This window comes from Cheilinus undulatus, linkage group 22 (genome assembly GCF_018320785.1).
Source record: "Cheilinus undulatus linkage group 22, ASM1832078v1, whole genome shotgun sequence".
NCBI classification, from domain to species: Eukaryota; Metazoa; Chordata; class Actinopteri; order Labriformes; family Labridae; genus Cheilinus; species Cheilinus undulatus.
The window spans coordinates 34,919,196-34,932,832 of NC_054886.1; the positions used below are offsets into that span (position 1 = coordinate 34,919,196).

A 13,637-nucleotide genomic window follows, 5' to 3' on the forward strand; every position below is an offset into this window, starting at 1 on the left:
CTAAGATACAATTATTTGTTTCAGGGTGCGATATGAAGCTTTAAAAAATAGACTTTTGTGGCAAAATACTGTTAAAAATGTCTGAAGGATCTATTCCAGAAGATGAGGAGTCTAAATTCCTCTATGAATGTGCAGCAGGTGAAGTCGCACTCTGATTGGTCCATCCCAGCCTCCTCTCAGCGGTGGGCGGGGACAGGAAGCACGGGAGGAGGTGTGTTTTTACTGACGGGTATTTTTTTTTCCTCTTCGCGGAAGAGAGGAGAGGCTCGGTGTCCAAAAACCTCCGAGAGACACCGAGAGAGGACGCACCGGGAACCGGGGACAGAGAACCGGGCTAAACGTTAGAACCCGAGCCTAGAGAGGAATAAAAACATCTGTTAGAGCACAGCTGGACCGAGGAGGCGGACATGGAGCTGTGGATGTCCTGATAGAGGAGGAACCAGCGGACCTGAGGGAGGACGGGCACCGGGAGCAGACATGGCCCACGTAGGCAACGGAGCGAGCGGGGAGGACGAGGTGAGACTGCTGTCATATTCCAGTCATTCTGTTATATAAGGCCGTGTTTACTGAGCCACCGTCTGACAGGGAGCATTTTATAAACATGCACCCTTTTTTTTACCCACCAAGGTCCATTCAGAAAATTATTACTCTCATTTTAATACTCACTCATCTAACAGAGAGGGTCATCATACTAATACTGGACTTTAATATACATGTTTGAGACCAGGGCAGCAAGTTAAAGTCTTCAACACCAAATATTGAACAATTTATGATTTTAATGAGCAGAAATAACAACCAAAGAGCAGACCAGTTTCTTCACTGAACCCCAGAATCAATAAATAAGCAGTGTTCAGCACTCTGCCTGTGTTTCTGATGGATTTATGCCATTCTTGTCAATATTTTTGTCCAGTTTAGTCAGTATTCAGGCCTGCATGTGATTTCAGAAGGAAAAATGTTGCTGAAATATATGCATGTTGTTGTGTAAATTAACCAGTTTGAATGGCAGCTCTTGAGCGTGCATTTTAGGATGCACATTTTTATGCAACTGCCTGCTATGTTTGGAACGTCGCCTGCAATCTGTGATGATTTATTCTGTGCAAATGTTTCTGAGGATTGTGTAGATAAAGTTACCAATGCTCTGTGCAAATTAAACTGTGCTCGGGGTTTCCTGTAGGGCTGGGCAATTACTTGATAATTAAATAAAATTATAACATGGCCTGCTGCAATTTTCCAATCGCAGAAGGTGCAGCATTTCTTTGACATGACATTTGAGTCAAAATACCAGTTTTAAACTTTTTTTTTTTTGTAGCAGAAATGTTAAGCATGACATACCATGCAATCATTCAGGTGCCATTTTATAGGATAGTCTGCAAAAAATCCTACCTTCTTCATTTTTGTACCTTTTCTTAGAAAATATAAGAATTACAAAAACCCTTCAATGCAACAGTTCATATCCAATTTGCAATGTGAGTCAAAACCATCAGAATAAGATATTTTTAAAGAACTGTTCAGCTCTCGTTTAGGAATTAAAGAAACTTAAGGATAATTGTATTTCAAATCAAAATTGTATGGAGCCCAGGAGGTGACATTAACATGTTTATTTTTTTAATATGTGCGCGCGATTTCTCAGTATCTCACGTGCGTTTTATTCGTATGTCGTGCACGCAATTTCTCAGAATCTCACGTGCGTCTTATTCATATGTCCTGCGCACGATTTCTCAGAATCTCACGTGCGTTTTATTTGTATCTCTTGCGCGCAATTTTCTCAGTATCTCACGTGCGTTTTATTCGTATGTCGTGCACGCAATTTCTCAGAATCTCACGTGCGTCTTATTCATATGTCCCGGCACGATTTCTCAGAATCTCACGTGCGTTTTATTCGTATCTCTTGCGCGCAATTTTCTCAGTATCTCACGTGCGTTTTATTCGTATCTCTTGCGCACGATTTCTCAGAATCTCACGCGTGCATTGGCCTTTACGTTTATATGTAAAAAAATAAACTTGTTCATGTCACCTCCCGGGCTCCGTACAATTGCAATATTGGGGGGAAAAAATCCTGATTAGATCGTTTCCCATGTATTTTTTAATTGCAGAATTTAATGGAAGCATCAAAAATTCCCGGCAAAGACCTTGAACAGCATTAACATTGAACAAAATGTTGGCAGTTACATAATGATAATGTTTTCCTTTCACTTTATTTCTGTAACAGAGAAATTCATCCATGCAAAACTGAAAGTGACCATAAGCAGTGTCTAAGTTGCATAGAAATACCAGCAACAGTTGAAGAAACATCTTGGAAAATCAGAGAAACATGGGCATTTTTTTAGTACAAAGGAGAATAATATCACTCTGGTAGCCTATAAGTGCGATTTAAACCGTGCTAAAGGCTTTCATTAGTTTGATAATGACATACACACTTTGCAGTTAGCACCATTTATATTGCACAAAAACAATGGGCAATATTTCAGTGAGAGAAATGTTTCAATCTGAAACAGCATTCAAATCTCTAACCAATGACAAAATTGCACAAAACTATTGGCAACAATATAATGAGAGCATCCAGAAATCCAGCCATTGTCCTGACTGAGGCTGTGATCACTGTCTTTTATTTTCTGGATATTAAAAATAACATATTGCTCAGTATTTGGTGTTCAACTCTCATTTTTGTTGCCGTAATAACAAACATATATTTGTGCAATTCAAGGTTAGAATCGTTTGGATTTTTCATTAGTTTTTATTTTTATTTTGTTTTCACTTTGTGTGTTTTAGTTTAGTTTTTATTAGTTTTGACTGCTGGTTTGTCAGTTTAGTTTTTTTTTTCTTTACTAAAATACTTTGTTTTAGTTTAGTTTTTATTAGTTTTAGTTTTTTATGGATGGATGTTGGGGCTGAGTGAACATCATACATTTTAAAAAACATATTCAAACAGGCTACTCTTTGCTTGTCATTTGATTTACTTAATGATGATGTTTGAATTCAACTCTGGACATAAAACTACCACCGTGTGAAGTCTTAACCAATCAGATCAGGCCATTTTACTCTCCCCAGACTATTTTATTTTAGTTAGTTTTGTAAGCACACTGTACAGTTTTAGTTAGTGTTCATTTTTTTGGTAAAGCTTAGTTTTTATTTAGTTTCAGTTCACTAAAATGATTTTTGAATTTGAGTTTTAGTTATTTAGTTAGTTTTAGTTAACTATAATAACCTTGGTGTAATGATGGTAACTTTTTTTAATACAAACACTGCTAACATTTTCATTCAGTATATCCATGACAAACTACAGGAAAAGTTTTTAACACTGTTTAGATTGCACAGAAATAGTGTCTCTTTAAAGAAGAAGACTGCATTGCAGGTAATTTCTTAAGCACTAAATAAATTGCAAAAAAAAATGTTGGCAGCATTTCAGTAGTAGGGATGAAAGATTTGGGGAAATAATCTAATTGCTTTTTTTTTTTTAACCCAATATTGTGATTGGGATTCAATATATGATTTTATTTTCAAGTTCCTCATCTCATGTATTTTCCAACAAAAATAAGCAATAATTCATTCTATACTATAACTAACACTATATTTGAATAAACTAGAGCTGGGCAATTTGGAAAAAATATAGAATTGTGATGATTTTGACTCATTTTGCAAATTTGATATGGACTGTTGTATTAAAGGGAATGATCATTTTAATATAATTCTAATATTTAACTAGAAAAACAAACAAAAAACGAAGAAAATAGGATTTTTTTGTACACTATTCCAAAAATATGCCACTAAAATGATTGCATGATATGTAATGCGTAATGTCTATGCTGCTGAAAAAGTCATAAGAGACGAAGTCCTGAACACAGTTTAAAGTACACAGATATATTGGCAACACTTTGGCACAAGAGTATTTCCTAGTTGAGTTTTCTTTAATGCAGTTTTGTGCATTTTTGTGCATGAAGCAACAATAAAGAATGTTTTTGCTTTAAATGCACATCCCTACCTGGTGTCTGTCTGTCATCAGAGCTTAAAGACTTGAGACAGGGGAGATGGCACAGGATAATGGTGCTCAAATAATATAATATATATAATGTCCCAACTTTTTCAGAAATCAGGAGTTGATTAGTGACACACATGCTCCATATGCTCCCTGTGTGTTCCTACAGTGACTCTAGAGTGTTTCTAATCTTTTGTAATACACTGTGACTTCACATCAGCCTTTTTTATTCTCCGGGGAGTCGGCCGTCCATTTCCCCGCGTGTTTGTCGGCTAACGGCCGCTGCGCTGAAGCTCAGCATGTTTGAACACAGATGAGCATCCAGCTGATTATTGTCTTTATGTGTGCGCCCTGCGCTGTAAGCAGCTTACTGAGAGGTGATACTATCAGTGGCCTCGTATGCGTTTGTGTGTGGGCTTATGTAAATGACCGATCTGATTTCAACCACGGGCTGCCTCCTCAAAAACAAACACAGGAAGCTGGAGGAGAAAATGAGGAGTGCTTTCTGTGGCTCCAGCATAATTGCATTTATTTAGCTGTGAAATGAGAAATAATGACTTCACTATCATCTAATCCACAGTGAAATCATCTGAGTAGAAACCCTGAATGACTTCTGGGTGGCACTCTGATGTAAATGGACCTATTGAGATTATTTATTAACCTCTATGTTTCCAGTAAAGCCCAGTGTTCACCCTTGTACACAATGCTTAAACTGGGAGTGCCCCACTGCAGCAACTTTTGAAAGTAGTTCATCAGATGATATAGTTGGAAAGAAGAGGAAGTCCAAGAATGGGTTTATGGAGGATATGAAGGTGCTAGAGGAGATTTATGGGCACTGGAAATGATCCATCCATCCCTACTGTTCCTCATAACCTTCTGCACTTTACATTTTTCAGCCCCTTCTCAGGGATTTCCAGGTGTTCTCAGGCCAGAAGGGACATATAATCTCTCCAGTGAGTGTTGGGTCTACCTTGGGGTCTTCTCTTTGTTAGATGTGCCTGAAAGACCTCCAAAGGGGGTCAAACAGGGGGCTATCTTTCTGGATACCAATACCAACTCAATAGCTCCTTCGAGGTGTTCCCAGGCCAGAAGAGTTCTATATAGTCTCTCCAGCGAATTCTTGGTCTACCTCGGGTTCCCCTCCCTGTCTGATGTGTCTGGAAGACCTCCTAAGGGAGGCAATCAGATGCCCAATCCAACTTGCTTCACTCCTCGCTCCTTCGTTCTCTAGTCAGAAGAGATATATAATCTCTCTAGTTAGTTCTGGGTGAACCCTGGGGTCTCCTCCCAAATGTGCCTGGAAGACCTCCAAATTGAGGCTGACAGGTTTGCCTACCAGATGCCTGGACAAAGTAATTAGCTCCCTTGAGGCATACCCAGGCCCGAAGTGTTATTAATTTCTCCAGTGAGTTCTGGTTCTACCCTGAGGTCCTCTCAAAATTTTATATGCCTGGTAGACCTCCAAATGGAGGCAAACAGGAGGCTTGCCTACCAGATGCTTGGACCCACTCAATTAGCTCCTTTAGAGCGTCCCCTTGTCACCCTGGGGTCTTTTCCACTTTTGACTGTGTTCCTCACAATTGGATGTGCCTGGAAGACCTCCAAATTGAGACAAACATATGCCCAAACTAACTTAGTTAGCTCTTTTGAGTTTTTCCACTGGCTAGAGGGGATATATAATCTCTTCGTGGAGTTCTGGGTATACCATGGGGCATCCCAGTTGAACATGTCTGGAAGACCTCCAAAGGGAGTCAAACAGGCGTCTTATCTAACAGATGCCAAACAAACTCAGTTCACTTCTTCAAGGTATTTCCTGGCTGGAAGGGATAAATAATCTCTCATGTGAGTTCTGGGGTCAACCCTGGGGTCTCCTTCCAGCTGGACATGCCTGAAAGACCTCCAAATGGGGTCATATATGATACTTCCTTACCAGATGCCTGAACCAACTTAATTAGCTCCTTCAAGGTCTTCCCTGATTAGACTGGATTAATAATCTCTCCAGTGAGTTCTGGGTGTACCTTGGGGTCTCCTCCTCAATTGGATGTGCCCAGAAGTCCTCTTAAGAGATGATCTGTTTAAAAGTTTTAACCATCATTTGGTGATTTCTCAGGGAATTCCTTTCCTAAAAGTTAAAGAGCTCTGGAATTAGGTGAGATCTTAGGTCAGAATTAGGGGAGAAAATCTTGGGCTGTTTGTGACCCAAGGTATCCTAAGGTTTGTTCAAAAATAGGGTTTCTAAACTGTTTTCCAAATCAGAAGGAGTTTCAGGGTTTGATTTAGGGCTTTCAGGCTGTGTTGGAGATAACATGATTGTAAGAAGGCTTTTAAATTTAAATAACTTGTTGCATTGAGGTTATTTGTGAAACTCTGACAGTATGGTCAAGAGACTGTCGGTTCCAGAGTTTCTCAAGGATGTAAAATCATTGATAACCATTATGAGAGACTTCAGCAGCCCTGGTTGAAGTTTTAGTGCTCCACAGACTCCATAAGGTATGACCTGTCAACCTTTGAGAGCGTTTTAGATCTAACAGTGATGAGTGAGACGAGCGAAGGGGCCCAGTATAGTCGGACTGGGTGTTTACAAGCTCCCAGCTGATTTTCAGGTGGATGCCAGAGGCTGGGTGTTGAGGATTTCCCATGTCACACCTCGCCCGTCCATCTCCTCATACGAGCTCACAAGCGCTGCTCTGTCAGCCTCCCGTCTAACTCGTCACATCACGGAGAGACTCAGCTGACTTGGGGTGGAATGTGAGACGAGCTGAGTTTATAAAAACGTCCTGAACACAGTGGAAGGTTGTCATACAGCCTCACTGCTCAGCAACGCAACAATGAGTAACACAAACAGGCCAACCACGTCTGGTCCATTCTGCTGAGGTAGATGTCTGCACAGCCAGCTGTTCACGGCTCAGGCAAAAACCCAACCAGGCACAACTCTGACTATTCAATCACTGACCTCGAGGTAATTCCTCGGCTGAGTTTTTCTTCCCTTTAAATCCCTTCAGGTATGAACAGAATGTAAATAACACCCTGAGAACTGATATTAATCCATCCTTATGTTCACACACTAAAGGCCTGGTTTTAGCAATATAGGGGCTCCAGACAAGGACGGATATGAGCCCCTCATAAACCCGCATTTATGTGGATCTGACATCTGTATGGATCTACCTGGAATAATCTGCCTGATACAAAGACATTTGAAGGAGTATTTGAAGGGCTTGATCTCAGTTGGGGGTCCTGGAAACTTTCTGGGAAGTTTTACCTGTATTTTGCTATCTTCTCATTTTGAACCCCTGGTTTACATTTTAAATAATCTTTATAGGAAGAGTTTTTTTCATGTATAACTCACACTTACCTACTAGACCTCTTGGTGTACAAAGCCCCAGACACTTGCCATATGGTAAAACTTCCTGTGGGTGTGTGCCAGTTTAGCTCAGTGGTCCGAGCAGGCGCCCACTCTCTCTTCCTCTATTTCCTATCTCACTTTAGCTGTCCTATCTGAATAAAGGCTAAAGAGCCCAAAAATAACCTTCAAAAAAACTTCCTGTGTGCATGGCGTAACTTATAAATACAAAAACTGATGTTCACTTTTGTTTCAATAGCTACTCTTCTGCAACAGATCTAACATTTTTATCAATATATCCCATTTTACTGAAAACTAATCCACCAGTTCATCATTTTAGTGTCCATAGGGATCTACCTTAACTATAATCAGCTAAATATGAAGACATTTGGGGGCCTTTTGAGGGGTTTTTGGTCCAGGGGTCCTCCAAAGAGGCATTTTGGCCACTTTTCACCCATTTAATCCGCCTTTTTCCATTTAATGATACTTTTCCCCAAATTTTTTCCACTCCCTTCTGTTTTTTGCCCATTTTAGTCACTTTCCACTCATTTTTTTGTCATATTTTTACCACTTTTTGACCATTTTTCCCACCTGTAACACATTTTTTGCCACTTCTCACCCACATTTTGCCATTTTCTCCCCCATTTTTGTCACTTTTCACCCAGTATTTGACTTTATATGCCAAATTTGCCCCTTTTCTCCCTTTTTTGCTGCTTTTTGACCATTTTGCCCCCTTTAACTTATTTTTATTGCCACTTTTACCCATTTTTGCCACTTTTCACCACTTAGATTGTGGCTCTTGCAAAGATATTTTTCAACAATTTGGCTCTTTGGTTGAGCAGGGTCGCTGCTCTATTTGATACAAATTTCAGTCTGTTGACCGATTCATTTAGTCACTTTTGATTCAATAATGACACCAAACACTAAGAAAGGTCAATAAAATCACACTTTTAATTGTGGGTTTCTCGAGGGCCCCTTCCTACTGTGGGCCTGGGTAATAAGTACGCCCCCCCATGCTACACTCCTGCTCTACAGTCATGGTCAAGTTCGATGATATCTCTTTTGTCCCAGTTTGGTAGTATGCCCAGGGACCACTGGTGGTTCTTGGCCATTGGGACATCCACAGCAAGGTCAGGACTCATGGCAGCCCTATTACCACCCAGGTGGTTGGATATTTTCCCCATGTCCCTGGTTATATGTAAGGACTTGCAGAGCAGTTGTCTCCCTCCTCTGGTGCCCTTTGGCACCTTACTCACCACATCTCTGCCTTATTTCAGCCTCAATTTTTGGCCAAAACATGCCTAAAAGTTCTGCAGTGTATAAGCTCACTGTTGATTCAATAGCTGCTCTTTTGCCACAAATCAAACATTTTTATCCATTGCATGCCATTCCACTTAAAGCAGTGGTTTTCAAAGTGTGAGGCGGTCCTCCCCAGGGGGGGCGCCACAGAGCTTCAGGGGAGGCCCGGAACCATAAACCAGAAAAAAGGTGATTTGCTTTGTGAACCTCTGCTGTGCATGGAGCAAAATGGATAGACTTATAGTTACTATAGGGACTATGCTATAGAGCAGTGTTACTCAACCAAAGAGCCAAATTGTTGAAAAATACCTTTGCAAAAGCCTCAATCTAAGAGGTGAAAAGTGTCAAAGCAGCTTGAAGTAGAAATAAAAATAGGTGAAAGGTGGCAAAATGTCAAAAAGCAGCAAAAAAGGGTGAAAATGGTGAGAAAAAGTGGAAAAATGGTCAGAAAGTAGCAGAAATGGATGAGAAGTGACTAAAATGGGCAAAAAACAGTCAAGAGTGGCAAAAATGGGCAAAAAAAAGAGGAAACAAGTGGTATGTATTGGCAAAAGGTAGTTTAAATGGGCAAAAAGTGGTAAAAAAAAATGTGAAAAAGGGAAAAATGGGCAAAAATGGCACAAAGACGAGGCAAAAATTTGGGAGAAAGGAAACAAGTGGTATTTAATGGCAAAACGGTAGCTTAAATGAACAAAAAGTTGAAAAAAAATGGTTTAAAAAAAAGGGGCAAAAAATAGGATAAAAGTGGCAAAACGACAACGCAAAATGAGCAAAAAAATATGGGGACAAAAGGGATATCTAATGATGAAAGGTAGCTTAAATGGGCAAAAAGGTGAAAAAGGCCCAAAATGGGATAAACTTGGAAAAAATGGGGAAAAGTGGCAAAAAGAAGCTGTAAAATAGCCAAAAAAAATATGAAAAGGGGTATTTAATGGCATTATAACTGAATAAGAGGGAAAAGCAGATGTTTAAGGACATTTGCAAACCAAAATATCCAAAATATATTGATGTTAAAAATGTTTAAGGATTAGACATAAATGTTTGAAATGTTGTTTTGTTTTGGTTTGGTTTTTTTTAAATTTGAATCCTTTTTGTGGGTGGGGGTCCAGCGAATGAATAATTTCCTCTTAGGGGAGGCTCACTCTCACACACTTTGAAAACCCCTGAGCTAGTCGAAATCAATGCTGATGTTTTTATTGACTTTTGGCCCTTTGTTTATTTTAAAATACACAGCCTTATCATCATTTTGGACCTATACCTCGTATTCGATGGTTATATCTAGTAGCCCTTTTGCAGCACGTTAGTCAAGTCTCTCCCTCATAGCTGAGGCTGGACTAACGTTCAGTCTTTTATTGTTATATTTAACTATCACCATCTGTCCTGCTGACTTTTTACCTCTGTCTTTTAAAAACTGCTCATGCAGACACCTCTTTACTGTCGGCCACTCCTTGGCTTAACTATAAGGACTTGAAAAACCTGGCCTTGGTTCGAGAGGGATTGTGCCTTCTGTTTCTGGCAGATGAAATGTTCCGCTAGTCCCTTTGATTTTTGAAATGGGAACAGGAAAAGTTGGGCATTGTTCCACTGAAACCGCATAAACATAGTTTGCTAAAAAGACTTTATGGCTGAGGGTGTTCGGCTCATTTCAGGGCTCCTTGGATAGAAATCTTCCTACCTAGTGAGCATAGAGTTTTCTGAGGGGGTTTGAAACACGTGGCTCCTGTATTCCCTAACAGGATTCAGTGGCTGTCTAAGCAGAGCCAGCATTTCCCTAGTATTCTGGTTATTCAGGATCTCTCTGCAGGTTTAATGGTTTCCTCTGCTTGCAGTTTTCCAGGATGCAGCACAGCAGGGAGCTCCATAAAGACTCCCTATGCCTCTTGATAGATTTTTGCAAAATTTCCCCATTGAAGTAAAGGAAAACTTCTTTTTGGTGCTATGAAAGCGTGGAGTTTGTCTGCTTTTTCACTGCCACTTGTCCCATTCAGGGTTATGAAAGACTGGAGCCAGTCCCAGCAACCAGCAGGCTAAATGTGGGGTACAACATGACTTATTGCCAGCTTCAAACCCTTTAAATCTCTAAAATCTTCTAGAAATTATTATCTTGTAATGTATTCCAGCAGAGATAATCACCACCACAATCTGAACTGGTGTCAGAATCCACTGGAACTCCTCTGCCATGATAAGCAAACCAAACAAGGGTGCATTATGAACTCTCAAGCACTATACACTCGTAACTATAGCTTACCTTCAGCACTGAGAGCCTCTGTTGTGAATGTAGACTGTTGTGTAAGTGACTGAGTTTGCAGAATGTGATTCTTAAGAATACACAAAGAGGACCAGTGTTAGTTCAGCACCGATACCATCACCTCCTGTTTCCTCTGAGGGTCCAGAGGTCAAGGCTACGGCGCTGGCATCGAGTTAAGACTGACACAGAATAAGGACCTGTCTGTGGATCTGGATGGATGTTTTGTTTGTCTTTAAGGTAGCAGAGTTCTTGGAGGGTCATCAACAGCCATGCTGAAATGTCCAGATAATCAGATCCTGATAATCTCTTGGCTTCTGGGGATTCCTAGAAAAATCTGTCGTGTTACCCAACTGTCATGGCCTGGCTAGAACAATCAGGCAGACCTGATGGGACTGGTCCATCAAGGATTCCCCATCAGCCTATATCAGCTGTAGATATCAGTCTATATCAGCTGTAAATATGAGTCTATATCAGCTGTAAATATCAGTCTGTATCAGCAGTAGATATCAGCCTATATCAGCTGTAGATATCAGTCTATATCAGCTGTAAATATGAGTCTATATCAGCTGTAAATATCAGTCTGTATCAGCAGTAGATATCAGTCTATATGAGCTGTAAATATCAGCCTATATCAGCTGTAAATATCAGCCTATATCAGCTGTTAATATCAGTTTATATCGGCTGTAAATATCAGTCTATATCAGCTGTTAATATCAGTTTATATCAGCTGTAAATATCAGTCTATATCAGCTGTTAATATCAGTTTGAATCAGCTGTAAATATCAGCTGTTAATATCAGTTTATATCAGCTGTAAATATCAGCCTATATCAGCTGTAAATATCAGGCTATATCAGCTGTAAATATCAGCCTATATCAGCTGTAAATATCAGCCTATATCAGCTGTAAATATCAGCCTATATCAGCTGTAAATATCAGCCTATATCAGCTGTAAATATCAGTCTATATCAGCTGTAAATATCAGTTTATATCAGCTGTAAATATCAGCCTATATCAGCTGTAAATATCAGTCTATATCAGCTGTTAATATCAGTTTATATCAGCTGTAAATATCAGTCTATCTCAGCTGTAAATATCAGTCTATATCAACTGTTAATATCAGTTTGTATCAGCTGTAAATATCAGCTGTTAATATCAGTTTATATCAGCTGTAAATATCAGTTTATATCAGCTGTAAATATCAACCCATATCAGCTGTAAATATCAGCCTATATCAGCTGTAAATATCAGTCTATATCAGCTGTAAATATCAGCCTATATCAGCTGTAAATATCAGCCTATATCAGCTGTAAATATCAGTCTATATCAGCTGTAAATATCAGCCTATATCAGCTGTAAATATCAGTCTATATCAGCTGTAAATATCAGCCTATATCAGCTGTAAATATCAGTCTATATCAGCTGTAAATATCAGCCTATATCAGCTGTAAATATCAGCCTATATCAGCTGTAAATATCAGCCTATATCAGCTGTAAATATCAGTCTATATCAGCTGTAAATATCAGTTTATATCAGCTGTAAATATCAGCCTATATCAGCTGTAAATATCAGGCTATATCAGATGCATTCCTTGTTGACCAGGGAAAATGGCATTTTTATGGAGGAGCCTTTGATGTGGGACAGCCTGATGTGATGTTTTAGCCCTCGTTGTCCTTCCTAAGGCTACAGTCCCTGCAGTAGGATCTTTTTTTCAAATGGTCCCAAGTTTACCCCATGGTTTTGTCAGGCCTTTGTGGGTTAAACAGTCATGCGGTTGTGAAAGTTCAGAAAGTTTTGGTTGCTTCCCAAAGAGGATCTGTTATCCGTCACAGTTAGGGTGTTCATGGAGTAGTCCTGGACTCTGTGGTCCTGCCTCTGAGCAGCTGTTGATGCTGTTTTAAACAGACCCTGGTAGGTAATCAGACACAGTGAGTAGGTCTTGACTAATTGATTAGAGAGCTTCAGTTGTCACAGGAGAGGCGGCTCTGACTCTGACCTCTACGTCTCTCAGTGTAATATCATACAGCCGTCTAACTACAACTTTTCCACATCTCCTGTTTTCACCTGTGCACGACAAACAAACATGACACTGAAAATATAAGAAAACTGAGCCCTGCTCTCCTCCTGGGACGGTCTGGTGGTGATTTTTACTTTACTGCTGTATAGATGCATGCTGCTGCAATCTTTGCAGATAAAAATAGAAATAGACTTAAAGGAATGAGGAAGTAGAAAATGAAAGCAGATTTTTTAGTTATGTTTTGAGTTTTCAGGACAGAAATAAAAAGAAGCAGCAGATTCATTTTTACTTTTCAGGGATAAAGTTTTAAAAATATTCAGACAGATTTAGATTTAGCTGTTGGATGAAAAAATAAAGATTATTGGAGTGTAGGAAGTCCAAGACTCTTCCTACAGTTTCATAGTCAGCTAGTTCTGACTGAAGGGCTCGCTCTGGTATCAGACAGACTTTCACCGTGGCGATCGCTGCGTCATTCTTCACCTGTTGTGTCAATTTTAGACTCCATTGTTGGGAGAGTTAATGAGCTGGATTGTCTGGTTTATCAGCATTCATTTATAGGAACCCACACACGGATAGACACAGTGGGACGCTCTGGTGTTAATGCAACACACCAACAAACACAGCCACAGACTCACACAGAGCATCTGTTTAGAACAGAGAGAGAGGGAAACGTGTGAACACGAGGGCGAGCGAGAGCGTCTGTTCCACAGCCGTCCTCCATCTTTGTCTTCCTCCTCCTCCTCCTCCTCCTCCCACACTCA

General features: G+C 40.0%; 1 protein-coding gene across 1 annotated transcript in view; it reads left to right on the forward strand.

The window, feature by feature from the left end:
- The first annotated feature begins 264 nt into the window (after positions 1-264).
- LOC121504509 (tetratricopeptide repeat protein 39B) overlaps positions 265-13,637 on the forward strand; it is a 35,576-nt gene continuing 22,203 nt past the window's right edge. The window contains exon 1 of the mRNA XM_041779322.1: positions 265-516. Coding sequence (XP_041635256.1) covers positions 478-516 — 39 coding nt within the window. The 5' untranslated portion in view covers positions 265-477. The remainder of the gene's footprint in view (positions 517-13,637) is intronic.